This window comes from Chionomys nivalis, chromosome 8 (assembly GCF_950005125.1).
Source record: "Chionomys nivalis chromosome 8, mChiNiv1.1, whole genome shotgun sequence".
Taxonomy (NCBI): domain Eukaryota; kingdom Metazoa; phylum Chordata; class Mammalia; order Rodentia; family Cricetidae; genus Chionomys; species Chionomys nivalis.
The window spans coordinates 35,342,709-35,357,452 of record NC_080093.1 but is presented as its reverse complement, the minus strand read 5'-3'; the positions used below and the strand labels follow the sequence as shown (position 1 = coordinate 35,357,452).

Here is a 14,744-nt window from a genome sequence, read left to right as displayed (position 1 = left end):
TCCCCTTCATCCCCTCCCTTTACCCATAACCCCTCCCCGTTCTCCCCTTCAGCTCCTCCCTTTACCCATAACCCCTCCACATTCTCCCCTTCATCCCCTCCCTTACCCATAACCCCTCCCCGTTCTCCCCTTCAGCTCCTCCCTTACCCATAACCCCTCCACATTCTCCCCTTCATCCCCTTCCTTTACCCATAACCCCTCCACGTTCTCCCCTTCAGCCCCTCCCTTACCCATAAGCCCTCCACGTTCTCCACTTTAGCCCCTTCCTTTACCTATAACCCCTCCACTTTCTCCACGTCAGTCCCCCCTTGACCCAAACCCCACCCCACTGATTCCCTCTTGGAGCAGAGCACAGCTTTGCCATCTTCTAGCCTTACCCTCTAACTCCCCCAGGAGAGGACCCCGACCCAGGTGACTCTTACTCTCTGCTTCTCGGTACAGGGTGGAGAACATGTCCATGAGGTTGGAGGAGGTTAACGAGCGAGAACACTCCATGAAGGCGTCACTCCAGACCGTGGACATCCGGCTGGCTCAGCTGGAGGACCTCATCGGACGCATGGCCACAGCCCTGGAGCGCCTGACGGGTCTGGAGAGGGCGGAATCCAACAAGATCCGCTCAAGGACCTCCTCAGACTGCACAGATGCAGCCTACATCATCCGCCAGAGCAGCTTCAATAGCCAGGAGGGGAACACCTTCAAACTTCAAGAGAGTATAGACCCTGCAGGTGAGGAGACCATATCCCCAACTTCTCCAACCTTAATGCCCCGTATGAGAAGCCATTCTTTCTATTCGGTCAATGTGAAAGAGAAAGGTGGGCTAGAAAAGCTGGAAAGCATTTTCAAAGAAAGGTCCCTGAGCTTACACCGAGCTACTAGCTCCCACTCAGTAGCAAAAGAACCCAAAGCTCCTGCAGCCCCTGCAAACACCTTGGCCATTGTTCCGGACTCCAGAAGACCCTCTTCATGCATAGACATCTATGTCTCTGCCATGGATGAGCTCCACTGTGATATAGACCCTCTGGATAGTTCCATGAACATCCTGGGGCTGGGCGAGCCAAGCTTTTCAACTCTAGCGCCTTCCACAGCCCCTTCAAGTAGTGCCTATGCAACCCTTGCACCGACAGACCGACCTCCAAGCAGGAGCATTGATTTTGAAGACCTCACCTCCATGGACACTCGATCTTTTTCTTCAGACTATACCCACCTCCCAGAATGCCAAAACCCCTGGGACACAGACCCTCCAATGTACCACACCATCGAGCGTTCCAAGAGTAGCCGCTACCTAGCAGCCGCACCCTTTCTCCTAGAAGAGGCCCCCATTGTAAAATCCCATAGCTTTATGTTTTCTCCTTCAAGGAGTTACTATGCTAATTTTGGGGTGCCCGTGAAAACAGCAGAATACACAAGTATTACCGACTGTATCGACACAAGATGTGTCAATGCCCCTCAAGCGATTGCTGACAGAGCCACCTTCCCTGGTGGTCTCGGAGACAAAGCAGAGGACTTATCCTGTTGCCACCCTGAGCGAGAGGCAGAGCTCAGCCATCCTAGCTCTGACAGTGAGGAAAATGAGGCCAGAGGCCGGAGAGCTGCCAATCCGATCTCCTCTCAGGAGGCTGAAAATGCAGACAGAACCCTATCCAACAACATCACAGTTCCCAAGATAGAGCGTGCTAACAGCTACTCAGCAGAGGAGCCAAATGCACCATATGCACATACCAGGAAGAGTTTCTCCATCAGTGACAAGCTTGATAGACAGAGGAACACCTCAAGCCTACGAAATCCCTTCCAGAGAAGTAAGTCTTCCAAGCCGGAGGGCCGAGGAGACAGCCTATCCATGAGGAGATTGTCTAGAACATCAGCTTTTCATAGCTTTGAGAGCAAGCACAACTAAACCTTCTTATCGTGTGTTGCAGGAGTCTCGAGAATCCAGCACTAAAACTCTCCCCATGTCCACCTTGTCCCCCCCACTTCCTTGAGTTATATCCGCTTTACTCTTAGCTGAGCAAAACATTGCCTTGGGAGATGTTAACTCAAAGGTAACCTCTGGGCCACAGGTCCGTCCGGCCCAGTGCCAAACACAGGGTTTTCTGGCATGTTCACACTTGTTGGGAAGGGAGGGGAAAAGAGGACGGCAAGGGTTTAGAGATGAATGCGTGTCACCAGGCACCACAGAAAGCCACAAGCTCTGGGGAAAGAGCTCAAGCATTCTCTATGCCAGCAGGCATCTTGGGACTTCTGCCCTGTTATCAAGAGTTGAGGAGACAGGGCTAAAATTACAAAATAAGATAAAATAGCCAGCATGCAAGATGAGATATTCTAAACTTCCATTCTGTTTTCTTTTCACATTGGTTCCATCACTGGTGACTGATGAAGAACATCCCTTTTATTCAGTATAAGCCGGCAGCAAGCAGTTCTACCTAACGTCCCACATCCTTCTCATGCCAACACTTCTGTAATTGGTCATTATAAAGAAAAACAAGGTAACAGTCGTATATACAGTTCGCCTGTCTCTTATATATTCACTTCTGGTGCCACAACTGTTTATCTCTTTAGAAGAAAATAAGGGAACAGAAATGCCTTTTTTTTTTGTCCTCTTTGTCTTGCAATCAAAATGAAAGAAGAGTTGATGTTGAAAGCAAGAGCGATATGATTTATAATATACCATGGGCAACCAAGTGTATAGTCAAGCAAGCTCAGGACGAATGTAACTAGATAATTTTATATTCTTAAGTTATTTTGTATCTCACCTATCATCAGTGAATTCACTCATCCCATATGTAATATTGGGAAAGCAGCAATGGGAAGAACTAACATTACGTTGCCACGTGGGATGTTGTTATAATCTCACCATCCATAGTATGTCATGCTGCTGTGTGGCCTTCTTCATTTGCATGTCTCCACTATGTCCTCCGAGCACCTTCAAGATGTAACTGCCAAATTCCCACACCACTCATCACATGACCATTTTGTATTTGAACACATGGTGATATGTGAATATTTTCATACCTAGAATTTAGCCATCGAATCTGGGCTCAGCATAAACTTAATCGGAGTTTCTCAAGGGCTGGTATCTTTTTTATGGAAATGTTCCAAAGTACTTTTTTTGTTTTGTTTTGCTTTTTTTCCAAGACAGGGTTTCTTGTTTGTAACAGCTCTGACTGTCCTGAAACTCACTTTGTAGACCAGGCTGGCCTCAAACTCACAGAGATCTGCCTGCCTCTGCCTCCCTAGTGCTGGGATTAAAGATTTGTGCCACCAGCACCTGGCCCCAAAGTATTTTTTAAGGAAGTTTAAAAACCATAAATAATCTTAGACTTGACTAGGGGCTTCACATCCACCCAAAGCCATCAGTTGCAGGCAGACCATGAATATGTTTCTTATTTACAAAGTTATTTAAAAAAAGTATAGTAGGCCAAAAGAGAAAGCAAATATAGCATTTGCAGAGTTCTATAGTCTATGCTGTTTATGTATACACACACATGCACAGATACATGTTTATATAAAGTAATAAAGCAGACAGAGAGATTTTTTAACAGGCTTGACTTCCTGTCATCTGAAGGTATAACCAAGATTATTTTTTAAAATTGAAGCGGTTTCAATGGAAAAAGTTCACTGTGCCATTGGACCCACTGCTGAAATTACAATTTTTAGAAAATCTCTGTCTTTTTAATCATTTCTTACACTGAACAAGAACTGTCAAAGTGGCTCACCCTTGCCCTCTGCCTCCTTCTGTTTGGAAGCACGCACTATTGTGACATCTCTTTCACTCTGGTTTCTCTGACAGGAAGCTATTACCACCAAATACAACCTGAACAGATGTGTGATTCCAAGCTAGTTTGTATTACACAGCCTAGAATGGAGGCATAAATTTCTAGACTGGAATCTAGATTTGAAGTGAGATAAGAAAATCTTGATCACAAAACTTTGGATTCCTATTTGGATCATTGAATATTTTAAAATAATAAAGTCTTTAAGAAAACTAATTTGGAGCCAGGAGTAGTAGTGACGCACACCTGTGATCCCAGTACTTGGAGAGATGAGGCAGGAGGTTGAGGAATTCAAAGTCAGCCTCCGCTACACATCAAGGTCAAGGCCAATCTGGACTACATGAGACCCTGTCACGAAAAAGGAAAGAAAGAAAAGAAAACATAAAAAGAAAAATATTCTGAGCTAGGGCTGGGGCTCACTTCCTTAGCATACTCAAGGCCCTGTGTTCCATACCCAGTGGAGGGGGGAGAGAAGAAGGAGTAAGGGAGAGAGAAAAAACAGAAACATGATTCATGTCCCTGGCCCCAGATGCTCTCTGGTTCTTTTAATGGTAGCGGTATCTCATTTAGTGACATCAAGTCAGTCCCTCACAAAACCTCTAGCCTTTAGCTATATATTTTTTTAAAGAACCAAGCTTTTCATCCTAAAACAAATGGCATGCTCACATACATGTAGAATCAGTTTTCATCCTTGGTATTTCAGTAACACCCAACCTCTTTGTTGATAAGAGGAGACACATCCTTATTGATCTCTCTCCCAACAGACATGCATTGAATCCGAGAATAAATCATTTGACTCTAAGCTTCCCTGAGCCATGAGTCCCTGTGAGAGCCTCACGGAAACTTTGAGCCCTGTCACCCCCCCAAATTCACATCCATGTGAAGCTGCAATGTGACTTTCAGGGGTTCATGACTCCCCTGTTTCCACAGTGGCTGATGAAGAGAGAGACCATGTTCATCAGCAGCCAAGCTGAAACAGGCACTATACACTTTTAGACCATTTCCCTGTGATTCTTTGGAAGGCCATGTCTCTGTGCTTCTGTTCCTTAGAGTAGACACGGTTAGCTGGATGTGGTTGGGCCACTTTCATGACTTTGATTAGCAAGGATTCTCAAAGGCAGAGACTGAGGGAACTATGGAGAAGTCCAAGGAAATGAGTTTGTCATCTGTGACCACAGGGCAGGTGCCAAGCACTGTGGGCCTGGCTTGGGACCTCATTGGAGGCAAGGGAGAGAAAGGACAAGCCTGAGTGTCTCTGTTTGTTGTGACCACCTGAGAGAAAGAACATGACCTGGGAAAGGAAACACTTAACAGTCCTGAGCTTTTGTTCTGCATGAAAATTAAGTGCTAGCCTCCTTGGTGAAGTGTGTGGAATCTCTAAGCCAAATGTAAACAACTTCAGACACAAACTGTGTAGGCCTCATAAGCCATCTCTTTCCTGTACGTGTGTGTGTGTGTGTGTGTGTGTATGTGTTCTTTTCAGTCCCATCTCCTTCCATGTCTGGGTTCTCTGCACCAGTGTGGCATCGATTCTGTGGCCTTGTACAGACCACTTGTGTTCAGCTCATTCGTCCCACCATGTCCCTGATGGAGGGGACCTTAATTACCTGCCTCGTGAATTAAGCAGCTCATGAGCAGCCTGTCATTGAAGACCATACATACACAAAGTCATAGAGGGCTCAAGAAAGAGATAGTGTATTTAATTGTCTGCTTCATAGGTGCCAATTTTTATATACTGCAATGTGTAATGATTTGTTCTAAATTGCTTGCTTGTTCCTTTGGGGGCAGAAATGATGGATGTTTTATAAAAAATGGCCATATTTTATATTTACAGTTAGAAACTGATAGATTTGAATGGAGTGCTAGACCGCAAGAGGATAGTTGTCGTGGCCAGTTTGTGTTTCTGCAAGTCAAAGGAGGACAGTCGGAGTGCGGCACTTTATAGACCTGGGTGTTTCTTTAATGTTGAAGCTTCCAGGGCCAGCTATTACTTAGCACTTTGAAAGTTCCCCCTTTGAAAAAACAATATATATACATATGCCAGAATAATGAAATGGGGGGAGGGGCACTTGTGGAAACACAAAATGTGTTTCTTCTGAATGTTACAAATGTATTTTCAAATCCGGTTTCTATAGATAACATTATGGTAGATCACTGGATAGTACGTTTCTTTTTGTCTTCCTGCAGCTGTACAGTCTAATCTCCCTGGGTGTTTGGGCTGTTTGATTTCCTTAAAGATAATATTATCCAGTTATCCATCATGCTCTATCTATAGGCTCTGCCATGTGACATATTGGGCGATGCTGTATCATAAAACACATGTAAACCTGTCTGTAACCTGTGTTTAACCCAGCATAGTTGTAGCATGTGGTTGTATTAATGAACGTCACAGGACCGCTTTCTACTCATTTATAAATCTGTAACATTCAATAAAGAAGCACATGCGGCAAGGATTGATGACGTTCCCATTTCCATGTTACTTAGCAGCTTCTGGCAATGGGTGTTTTTGTTCCTGATCTTCATTATGCTGCCCATACTCCTCGGACTATTGTAAAATGTTTGTATAAGCTGATGGCCATCCTCTCCCAGGTCCCACTAGCTGTGAGAGGCAGGGTATGGCTGTGTGATGGACAAGCTGGCATGTTATGCAAAATACTATATAACCAATGAACTTAAATATTTTAAACTCCAATTGAATCGGTTGTTTGTTTACGTCTGCTGACCCTGTGTGGAAGCAGTGTATAGTATTTGATAAATACGTTCATTCAGTAGCGCTGTCTGTTCTAGATAAAGTGATGCTAACGTTTAGGCAGCCGTATACTTGGCCTAGATGTTGTGTTCAACCCGCTAATCCTTCCAATAGCAATGTGACTTGACTGAAGTAACCCCTCTCCAAACTAAGTCTTAATTTTGTGCCAGCACAACGCACGCTGTGCTTTATGCACCAGTCTTGACTCTGTTTAGCGCACTTAACGTTTTACTCTTGTCTGCTGCAGTGCTTAAGACAGTTAGGGGCCCAGGCAAACTGTTGGGCTTCTTTAACTGCGGCTACTTTCTGGCTTCAGAAATTAAAACAAGTAACCAAGGCTTCCTTTTGTTTCAAGTTTGTACAGCTCTGAACAAATAATATAGCTAGAGTATCCCCTGCAAGTTGCAATAGCTAGGGCCCCAGAGATGGCAAAGCAGCACCACTCTGGAGTCCCAAGGTCTAGGTGCCGGGGCATCTGTGGCATGAAAGACATGCCTTGGATTCTTTACGGCTTCCTGGGTGCAAATTGTTAAACCAGAGATGAAAGCCAAGGGTCCATGGTGGCAGGACAGAAATGCGCGGACGTTATGGGTGAATGGTCCCACACTAGTGGACAAGGACCCCCCTTCTTGTCCTGTGGCTTTCACACCTGTGGGGGAGCTGGGCCCAGAGGAGGGAACAGCTGATTGCTTGATGAAATATCAGGTGTCTCCAAAGAGTTTATTCTTTAAAGAAGTCGCGGTTCCATGGTTACAAGCCTTTCAACATCTGGAATGGGATGGATCCAACTTGCACAGTCAAAATGCTCCCAAAATGAGCAGGGGAACCTTTTCTCTCCACCAGCTTTGCCCTTGTGTCTATGAGTCAAGCATCCTGTCTCTCAGATTAGAGCCAATAAAAGAAGGGGTTGGCTCTGATTAAAGAAGAACAACTTTTTCTTTTCTTTTTCAAATTAATTTCAGAGAGTGTTAATGTCGCCTTTGCTCTCGTGATCTCTTTGCACTGATTAAAACCTAATAAAAACTAAGATGTTCCGATTTCTGTGTGTCATCTAAGAGGGGATGGAGGTGAGCAAGTCACCCTGATTAATCAAAAGAAGCGGTTTGTTTCCTAACTTTGCTGGAATAACTGGCCACCTTCTGCTGGCAGTACATATCCCCGCATCGGTAGTGGGTGTGGAAACAGAAACAATGGACATCTACATAGATGCCCATAGACTCTGGTGGGCATCAGTGCCAGCCATGACTCCAGCCCCTGGTGGAGACAGATTCCTGAGGAATGTGAGGCACAGGGTGAAATCAGCCTTGGGCCGGGGTTGCAGCCATTTTTTTGTCCCCTTTCTTTCCTTTTTCTTAGTCTAAAGTCTAAAGCTAGCTCCTTTTTTTTCTATATGTGTGTGAGACCAATAGACTCATCCATTACCTCATATGGACCCCAAACAGTAACCCCAAACATTGACTACATGGGGAAAGCCAGATGTTCTGAAGTTGACCCGGGTCTGGTCTCCCAGCTGACTTCACCTCCTCCCTCCAGCCAAGTTCCTAACGTGGCTACTGTGACATCTGTCACATCCGAATCTGAATCGCATGTCTGAATCCTGCAAGGCCCTCTACATCTCTACCCAGTCACCTGCCTCTCCATGAAGGGATGACAAATTCAATCCAAGACCCAGATCTAGAACACAAAAGAATGGGCCTAGGAAAGACAGTGCAAGCAAAATCTGTTGACCATGAAAACATGTATGTTCCAACAGAGAGATTCAGATGTGGGCTTTCAAGCCCTGTGCTAGCCTCCCAGGTGTCTGCAGCAGGATTCTCAATGGCCATGTCGGGGGGCCTCTGATTTGGAGCCAAGCGGGGTCTGATCCATGATTCTCACACAGAGAGTAAACACATCAAATACACTCAAGAACTTCAAGTTGGGAGAAGCAGCTCATGCTATTTGGGGTGACTCGTAGATGACTTCCATGTATGTTGAGAGCATGTTTTACTGGATCCAAAAACAGGACCAGTGTGAGGGAGACTATGAGGAAGGGTGTTGTAGCAGGTGAAGACTTAACCTGCTTCCTGTCACTGGAGTATCTCACCTGAGTTTCTCTTGCTGCTACCACTGTGGAAGTCAGTCCGTGTAGTCAGTACACTACACTCATAACCATTTCACAATGTAGTACTTAGACTGTCACTTGTAAATGAGTTAACCATAGTTTACAATGGGGGGAATTATTCAGACACCATTTTTAAATGATTTCTTATAAATACAATGATTTTCAAGTTGGGTTTACTAAACATACATCTTTTCTTCCTTTCATGTGTGATAGAAAGAGGTTTGCTTATCTACTGACACTGAATATATATATAAATCCAGAGGCATTGTTCTTTTTTAATGGTCTGTTATTGGTTGACAATGCACTTTGAGCTTGTCTGTTTAGATATATAATTTGAAGCAGAAGTTGGCAGATGCTACAGGCAAAGAACTTTCTGGAATTTCTGTAACAATTGTTTTGCAATAAAAAAATACAAATGGTTTAAAACATGACTCAGACTTCCTTGTACCTTTATGTGTCTCTACCTGCTCGTCACCATTCTCATGCTAAAGCTCCTGGTGATTGCTAGGGAATCACTGCCCAGAGCTGTATGAATTACTCATTTTGGAAAAACAGAAGTTACGAACTGTTAAACTATGGGGCGTGTTCACCCGCAAAGAATGGATATTATAGGTCAATGTGGTGTGTGTGTTTCTTTTTAATTTGAAACCATTTTCAAATTGACAGATATCACATCTAATTCTATGTTTCTGGTACTTCCTAAGACACGTGAAAATCTGACCATAATAGACTTATCCTATTCCCATACAACTGAACAAAATCGTGTCAGTTCAATGGGAGTCCAGTTTCTCCAGTCCTCCATAGTTCTCACTGCTCCTTCCTGTCCCTTATCTGATGTCCTTCCCTTGCTGAAATTTCCTGGAAAGCCCCTAGAAGCCCTGGAACTTCAGGACTAAAAGATATGAAAGAGTAGTGGCAAGTTTAGAATACTGAACTAAAAAAGACTCAGGGTAGCATTTTGTTAGGGGGATAAAGAATAAGAAGAACTTGTCTTTGTCCTAAAAAATATAGAACAACTATGACTTCATTATCCCATTTAAAGCATATTATGAAAATTTTCCAATAGACTGGTTTACAGGTCTGGCTGTATATTCCATTAAGAAGGACAAGCAAAAGCCTTGCCTTTATAAATCTTTTAATTTTTAAAAGCATAGACAGAGAAATTACAAAATATATACACATTCATTCATTTATTAGACAGCCTCATTTTGTTATACAGACTGGTCTAGAAGTCCTGGACTTGAGCAATCCTCCTGCCTCAGCCTTCCAGTTAGGAAAGACTACAAGTGCATACTGTGGTGCCTAGTTATTCCTTCGATGAAAAATAATTTTGTCCCAAAAGATTCAAGAGGAGGAGCTGGAAAGATGGCTCAGAGGTTAAGAGCATTGCCTGCTCTTCCAAAGGTCCTGAGTTCAATTCCCAGTAACCACATGGTGGCTCACAACTATCTGTAATGAGGTCTGGTGCCCTCTTCTGGCCTGCGGGCATACACACAGACAGAATATTGTATACATAATAAATAAATAAATAAATAAATAAATAAATAAATATTTTTTAAAAGATACCAAGATGAATAAAGCAAACTAAGTCCCTGTTCTTGTGAAGCATCACACACAGCTGTCCTGAGAGTGGGATCATATCATTATCATTTAGTTGCCCAAAGAATAAAGTATGAAAAAAAAAACCAGTCTAGAGATTTAGAGGAGTGAGCACTCTATGGCTCAGGAGAAATGTTCTGCATTGGACTGAGCCTGCCTACTCATTTCTTTGTAATGGAATGGTTGACACCATTTGCTAAAAGCAACTTGTTATGTATGCTCTTCAATGCATATAGCTGCCATAACACACATGGCATTCAATAAAGTACCCTGGAAACCCTCAAATATAGACCGGCATGCATCTTTCTTGGATGAGACACCAACACTAGTGAGAAAAATAAATTCTGTAGAAAAAATTATCATTACATTTTGCTCATGTTACCTCACTTAACTGAAATACAGAAAAACTGATCTAACCATAAAAGGAAGGTCTTTGGTAATCACATCCTTATCACTGGGATTTTTAGTAATTACTTTTTTTAACCTTTCTAAGTCACTGGTTATTAGATTTTTACCCAAACATTCAGCTCATCGCTATGGTAAAGCTTAATCCATTTCCTTAAAGCTGTGAGCTGTATTATGGTCATAATCTTTCAATATATTGTTGGGATAGAGACTAGTGATGCCCAGTTATCTTAGATTGTCACTTGAGATCAGAATATTGCTCTAATCTTCTCTGTCTCTTTTGTTAAAGTTAGATATATTAGTTTTCTAGAACTTTCTTAACAAAGTGGCATAAACTTGGAAACTTAAACAACAGAAATTTATCATTTCAAATTTCTGGAGATTTTTGAGTCCAAAGTAAAGAGTTTCTTCCCTTCACATAGTCTTGCCTGCTTTGCGGTGTTTTCTGACACTCACTGGAATCTCTTGACTTATAAAAGCATCACCCTGTGCTCTGCCTTCATGTCACTTGATGTCACATGATATTCTCCCCACATATTGTCTCCAACTTTCTCCTGTTTACGAGAATACAAATCCTACTCTATTAGCCCCACCACCACCCTGCACCTTGACTCATTCTACCTATAATGATTTTTTTCCCTAATAAGGTGATATCTGAAGTATTCAGGGCTAGGATATTCACAAATGGATTTGGGGAAAGAACAAAATCAAATGGTAATGGTGAGTAAATTTGTACATAGGTTTACAGAGGCCATTGGTCTTTCTCATGTCTTTCAAGATAAAGAAATCAAAATTCAAGAACCAATCCAAAACCATATATGGGTTAACCAAAAGGAAAAAGTGATAAATCAGTTATGCCAACCAAGAAATTATTCAAACTTTTATTAAAACTTATATAAAAATTTACATCTTCATGTATCTTTATAAAAGACAATATGGGAACATGAAGATGGTTCAGTAGGTATGCCACACAAGCTTGACAATCTCAGTTCAATCCACAGAACCATACACAAACAGAAGGAGAGAGCCATCCCCTGAAAGTGTGCCTCTGACCTCCACAAATATGCCAGGGCATATAAAACCCACATTTTCACACATGCCATACACATGAACAATAAGAAACAATTTTTTTAAGGAGCTACATAGTGAGTTTGAGGCCAGCCTAAGTGATATAGTAAGACCCTGTTTCAAAACTAAAAATACATTCCAGTATAGTGGCTCATACTAGTAATCCCAGAACTTGGGAAACTGAAACAGAAGGACTGTCACAAATGTGAGGCCAGCTTGGGCAACTGTCTTAAGAAATGCTGCTAGGTGTGGTGACACATGCCTTTATCCCAGCACTCAGAAGAAAGAAGCAGGTGGGTCTCTGTGAGTTCGAGAACAAATGGGTCTACATAGACTGTTCCTGGTAGTCAGAGATATATAGTGATGCCAATCTTAAAATAAATGATAGATTAGATAGATGATAGATGATAGATGATGATGATGATGATAGATAGATAGATAGATAGATAGATAGATAGATAGATAGATGATAGATAGATAGATTGATTGATTGATAGATAGATGATAGATAGATAGATATAGATAGATGATAGATGATAGATAGATAGATAGATAGATAGATGATAGATAGATATAGATAGATGATAGATAGATAGATAGATAGATAGATAGATAGATAGATAGATAGATAGATAGATATAGATGATAGATGGATAGATATAGATAGATATAGATAGATGATAGATAGATAGATAGATAGATAGATAGATAGATAGATAGATAGATGATAGATAGATGATAGATAGATGATAGATAGATAATAGATAGACAGACAAATAGACAGACAAAATAACAATAGTGATGATGCTAAGAATAATAATAACAATAAGTGCTGAATAAGTGGTAGTGGTAGTGATAGCTCAGTGGGAGAGCCCTTGACCAGTATGCACGGGCTCTGTGTTCATTCCCAAGATTGACATAACCACACGCACACACACAGACACACACATGCACACATGTGCACACACACATGTACGCATGCATGCTCGCACACACACAAAATTAATACATTAAGAGACTATATGGTTTGGTACCAATTTCTATAAAATTCAAACTAGACATACAGATGGAGATATATTGGCTTATAAGTCATGAAAAGACTGCAGAGATGCCTCACCACATAGTAAAAATTTTATAATATAGTTTTTCCTTTTGAAAATGAATCAAAAGTAACCTAAAGCTGGGTAGTACACAACTTTAACTCCAGCACTCAGGAAGCAGAGGCAGGTGGATATCTGTGAATTTCAGGTCAGCCTGTGCTACATAGTTCCAGGAAGCCAGGGCTACACAGAGAGGCTGCCTCACAGAGGGAGAGGGAGAGAAACAGAAAGTGACCTAAGCAAAGTTGGGGGGTATAACAAGACGCATTAACCTCAGTTAGGAGGTTTTTTTCTTCACTGTCTTTGTGTTAACGGCCATTGTAGGCATCACCCAGAAATCATGAGGCTTCCAATGCGAGTCATCTCCTCCAACAAATGATATAGTTAGAAGAAAATGGGAGAAATTGGTGTAACTACTAATGTCATGAAATTATCATTTAAGGCATAAATATAATCAATGCCTTTTGAGCAGTTACTTTGTTCTCATGAAAGAACTGAAATTTTTATTAAAAAGGCAAGACAGTCATGACTAAAAAGATAATTGCATGTTTTCATTATTTAATTAGAGCTGTTGAAAAAAATGGGACCAAGCAGCCTAAGTACGGCTCATCAGCATTCAAAGCGCTCAAGTAGAAGCTAATGGCCCGGGTAAGGCAGTGCGTGGATGGTTTCCCACATTTAGATAGGAAATTGAACTCCATATCCTATTCTGAGACTATAGAACGGGACTAGAAAGTCTTCAAAATTAAGAGGAGAGAACAAACCCTCTAGCCTGGCAGAACCTAAAAGGATATGTAAGACTAAAGACAATATAGGGCCAGATATTCCCAAGGCTAGAGCCCCAGGTAAAAACAAGATTCCACCATGAGAAAAAACGAGACCAATTCCTTGGGAGCAATAGGAAGTCACCCTGCCCTGTGCAGAGGACTCAGCCCCGAGAGGTGCTGCTAAGTGCAGTGGCCCCTTCAATTCATTCAATTGTTTCTATGGTTATTAGTCTGTCCTGGGTAGAGGAGAGGAGACTCACCATTCTATACATTAGTGGCAGGCTAGGGTTTGGACTTTATTCTGGGGCAGGAAGAAAGCAGCTGAAGAATTCTAGACAGGGCACGTGGCACATGACAGTGAGGTCACTAGAGGAGGGAGGAGCAGTGGGGCCCATTGAAGGCCTGACTCTCTTGCAGGCAAAAGTGAAAGGAAGCTTCGCAAGCCAACTACATAAGCGTCCCTTGAATGCCTACTGAGTGTCACTACCCTCTATCAGAAACAGTACCCTCTCACTCAACCTTCTGATGAGCTAAGTCTTTCTCAGTAGAGGACTATGGTTAAATGCACGCCAAGGCCTACGCCTAGAAAGCCTGCTTTCCAGGAACATTTGTGCCGGGGAGAACAGCTCTACGCTCTGGCTGAAGCTCTTCATTAGGCCAGTGCATTCTTGGCTTGATAGGCTTGATCTAGAAGTGTCAATCAGCTAGCTGTGGTGGTGAATACCTGTGATCCCAGCGCTTGGGAATAAGAGGCAGGAGGACTTGCAAGGTCAATTTGAGTTACCTTGTGAGCTCGAAAGATAATCATAATGATAGTAGTAGTTGTTGTAATTAAAGCAGCAATTCGTTCTTCTCTTGGAAATTGGGTCTAGAGATGGTACAAAGGGGCAGGATGGGTAATAAAAGTGCAGCCCAGACCCTTGGGTTGTCACCCGTCATGTTCCTGCAGGTTGGCTAAGTTGCAGAGGGAATCAGTCTGCCAAGAACAAGAGAGAGGAATATAGTCACGAAGACAGGAGCAGATGTAGGAACCAAAAAGATTCTAGAGTCTTCCTGAGATGTAGCTATAATCCCACATTTAGGCTCTAAAAAACATATCAGTATCCTTAAAATAAATACTTCTGTCATACACTGAATTATGTCCCCAAAGATACCTCTGTTCTAATTCCCAGAACCTGTGGC

The 14,744-nt window shown here is 42.4% G+C and overlaps 1 protein-coding gene across 16 annotated transcripts in view; it reads left to right on the top strand.

Annotated features, from left to right (window-relative positions):
- The window catches only part of Trpm3 (transient receptor potential cation channel subfamily M member 3), a 492,783-nt gene extending 483,729 nt beyond the window's left edge, over window positions 1-9,054 (top strand). For 14 of the 16 annotated variants that reach the window (XM_057778232.1, XM_057778230.1, XM_057778228.1 and 11 more), the window contains one exon: window positions 442-9,054. In XM_057778232.1, coding sequence (XP_057634215.1) covers window positions 442-1,894 — 1,453 coding nt within the window. In that variant the 3' untranslated portion in view covers window positions 1,895-9,054. The remainder of the gene's footprint in view (window positions 1-441) is intronic. The other 2 variants (XM_057778235.1, XM_057778234.1) reach the window with 1 other exon arrangement.
- Window positions 9,055-14,744: the final 5,690 nt, after the last annotated feature.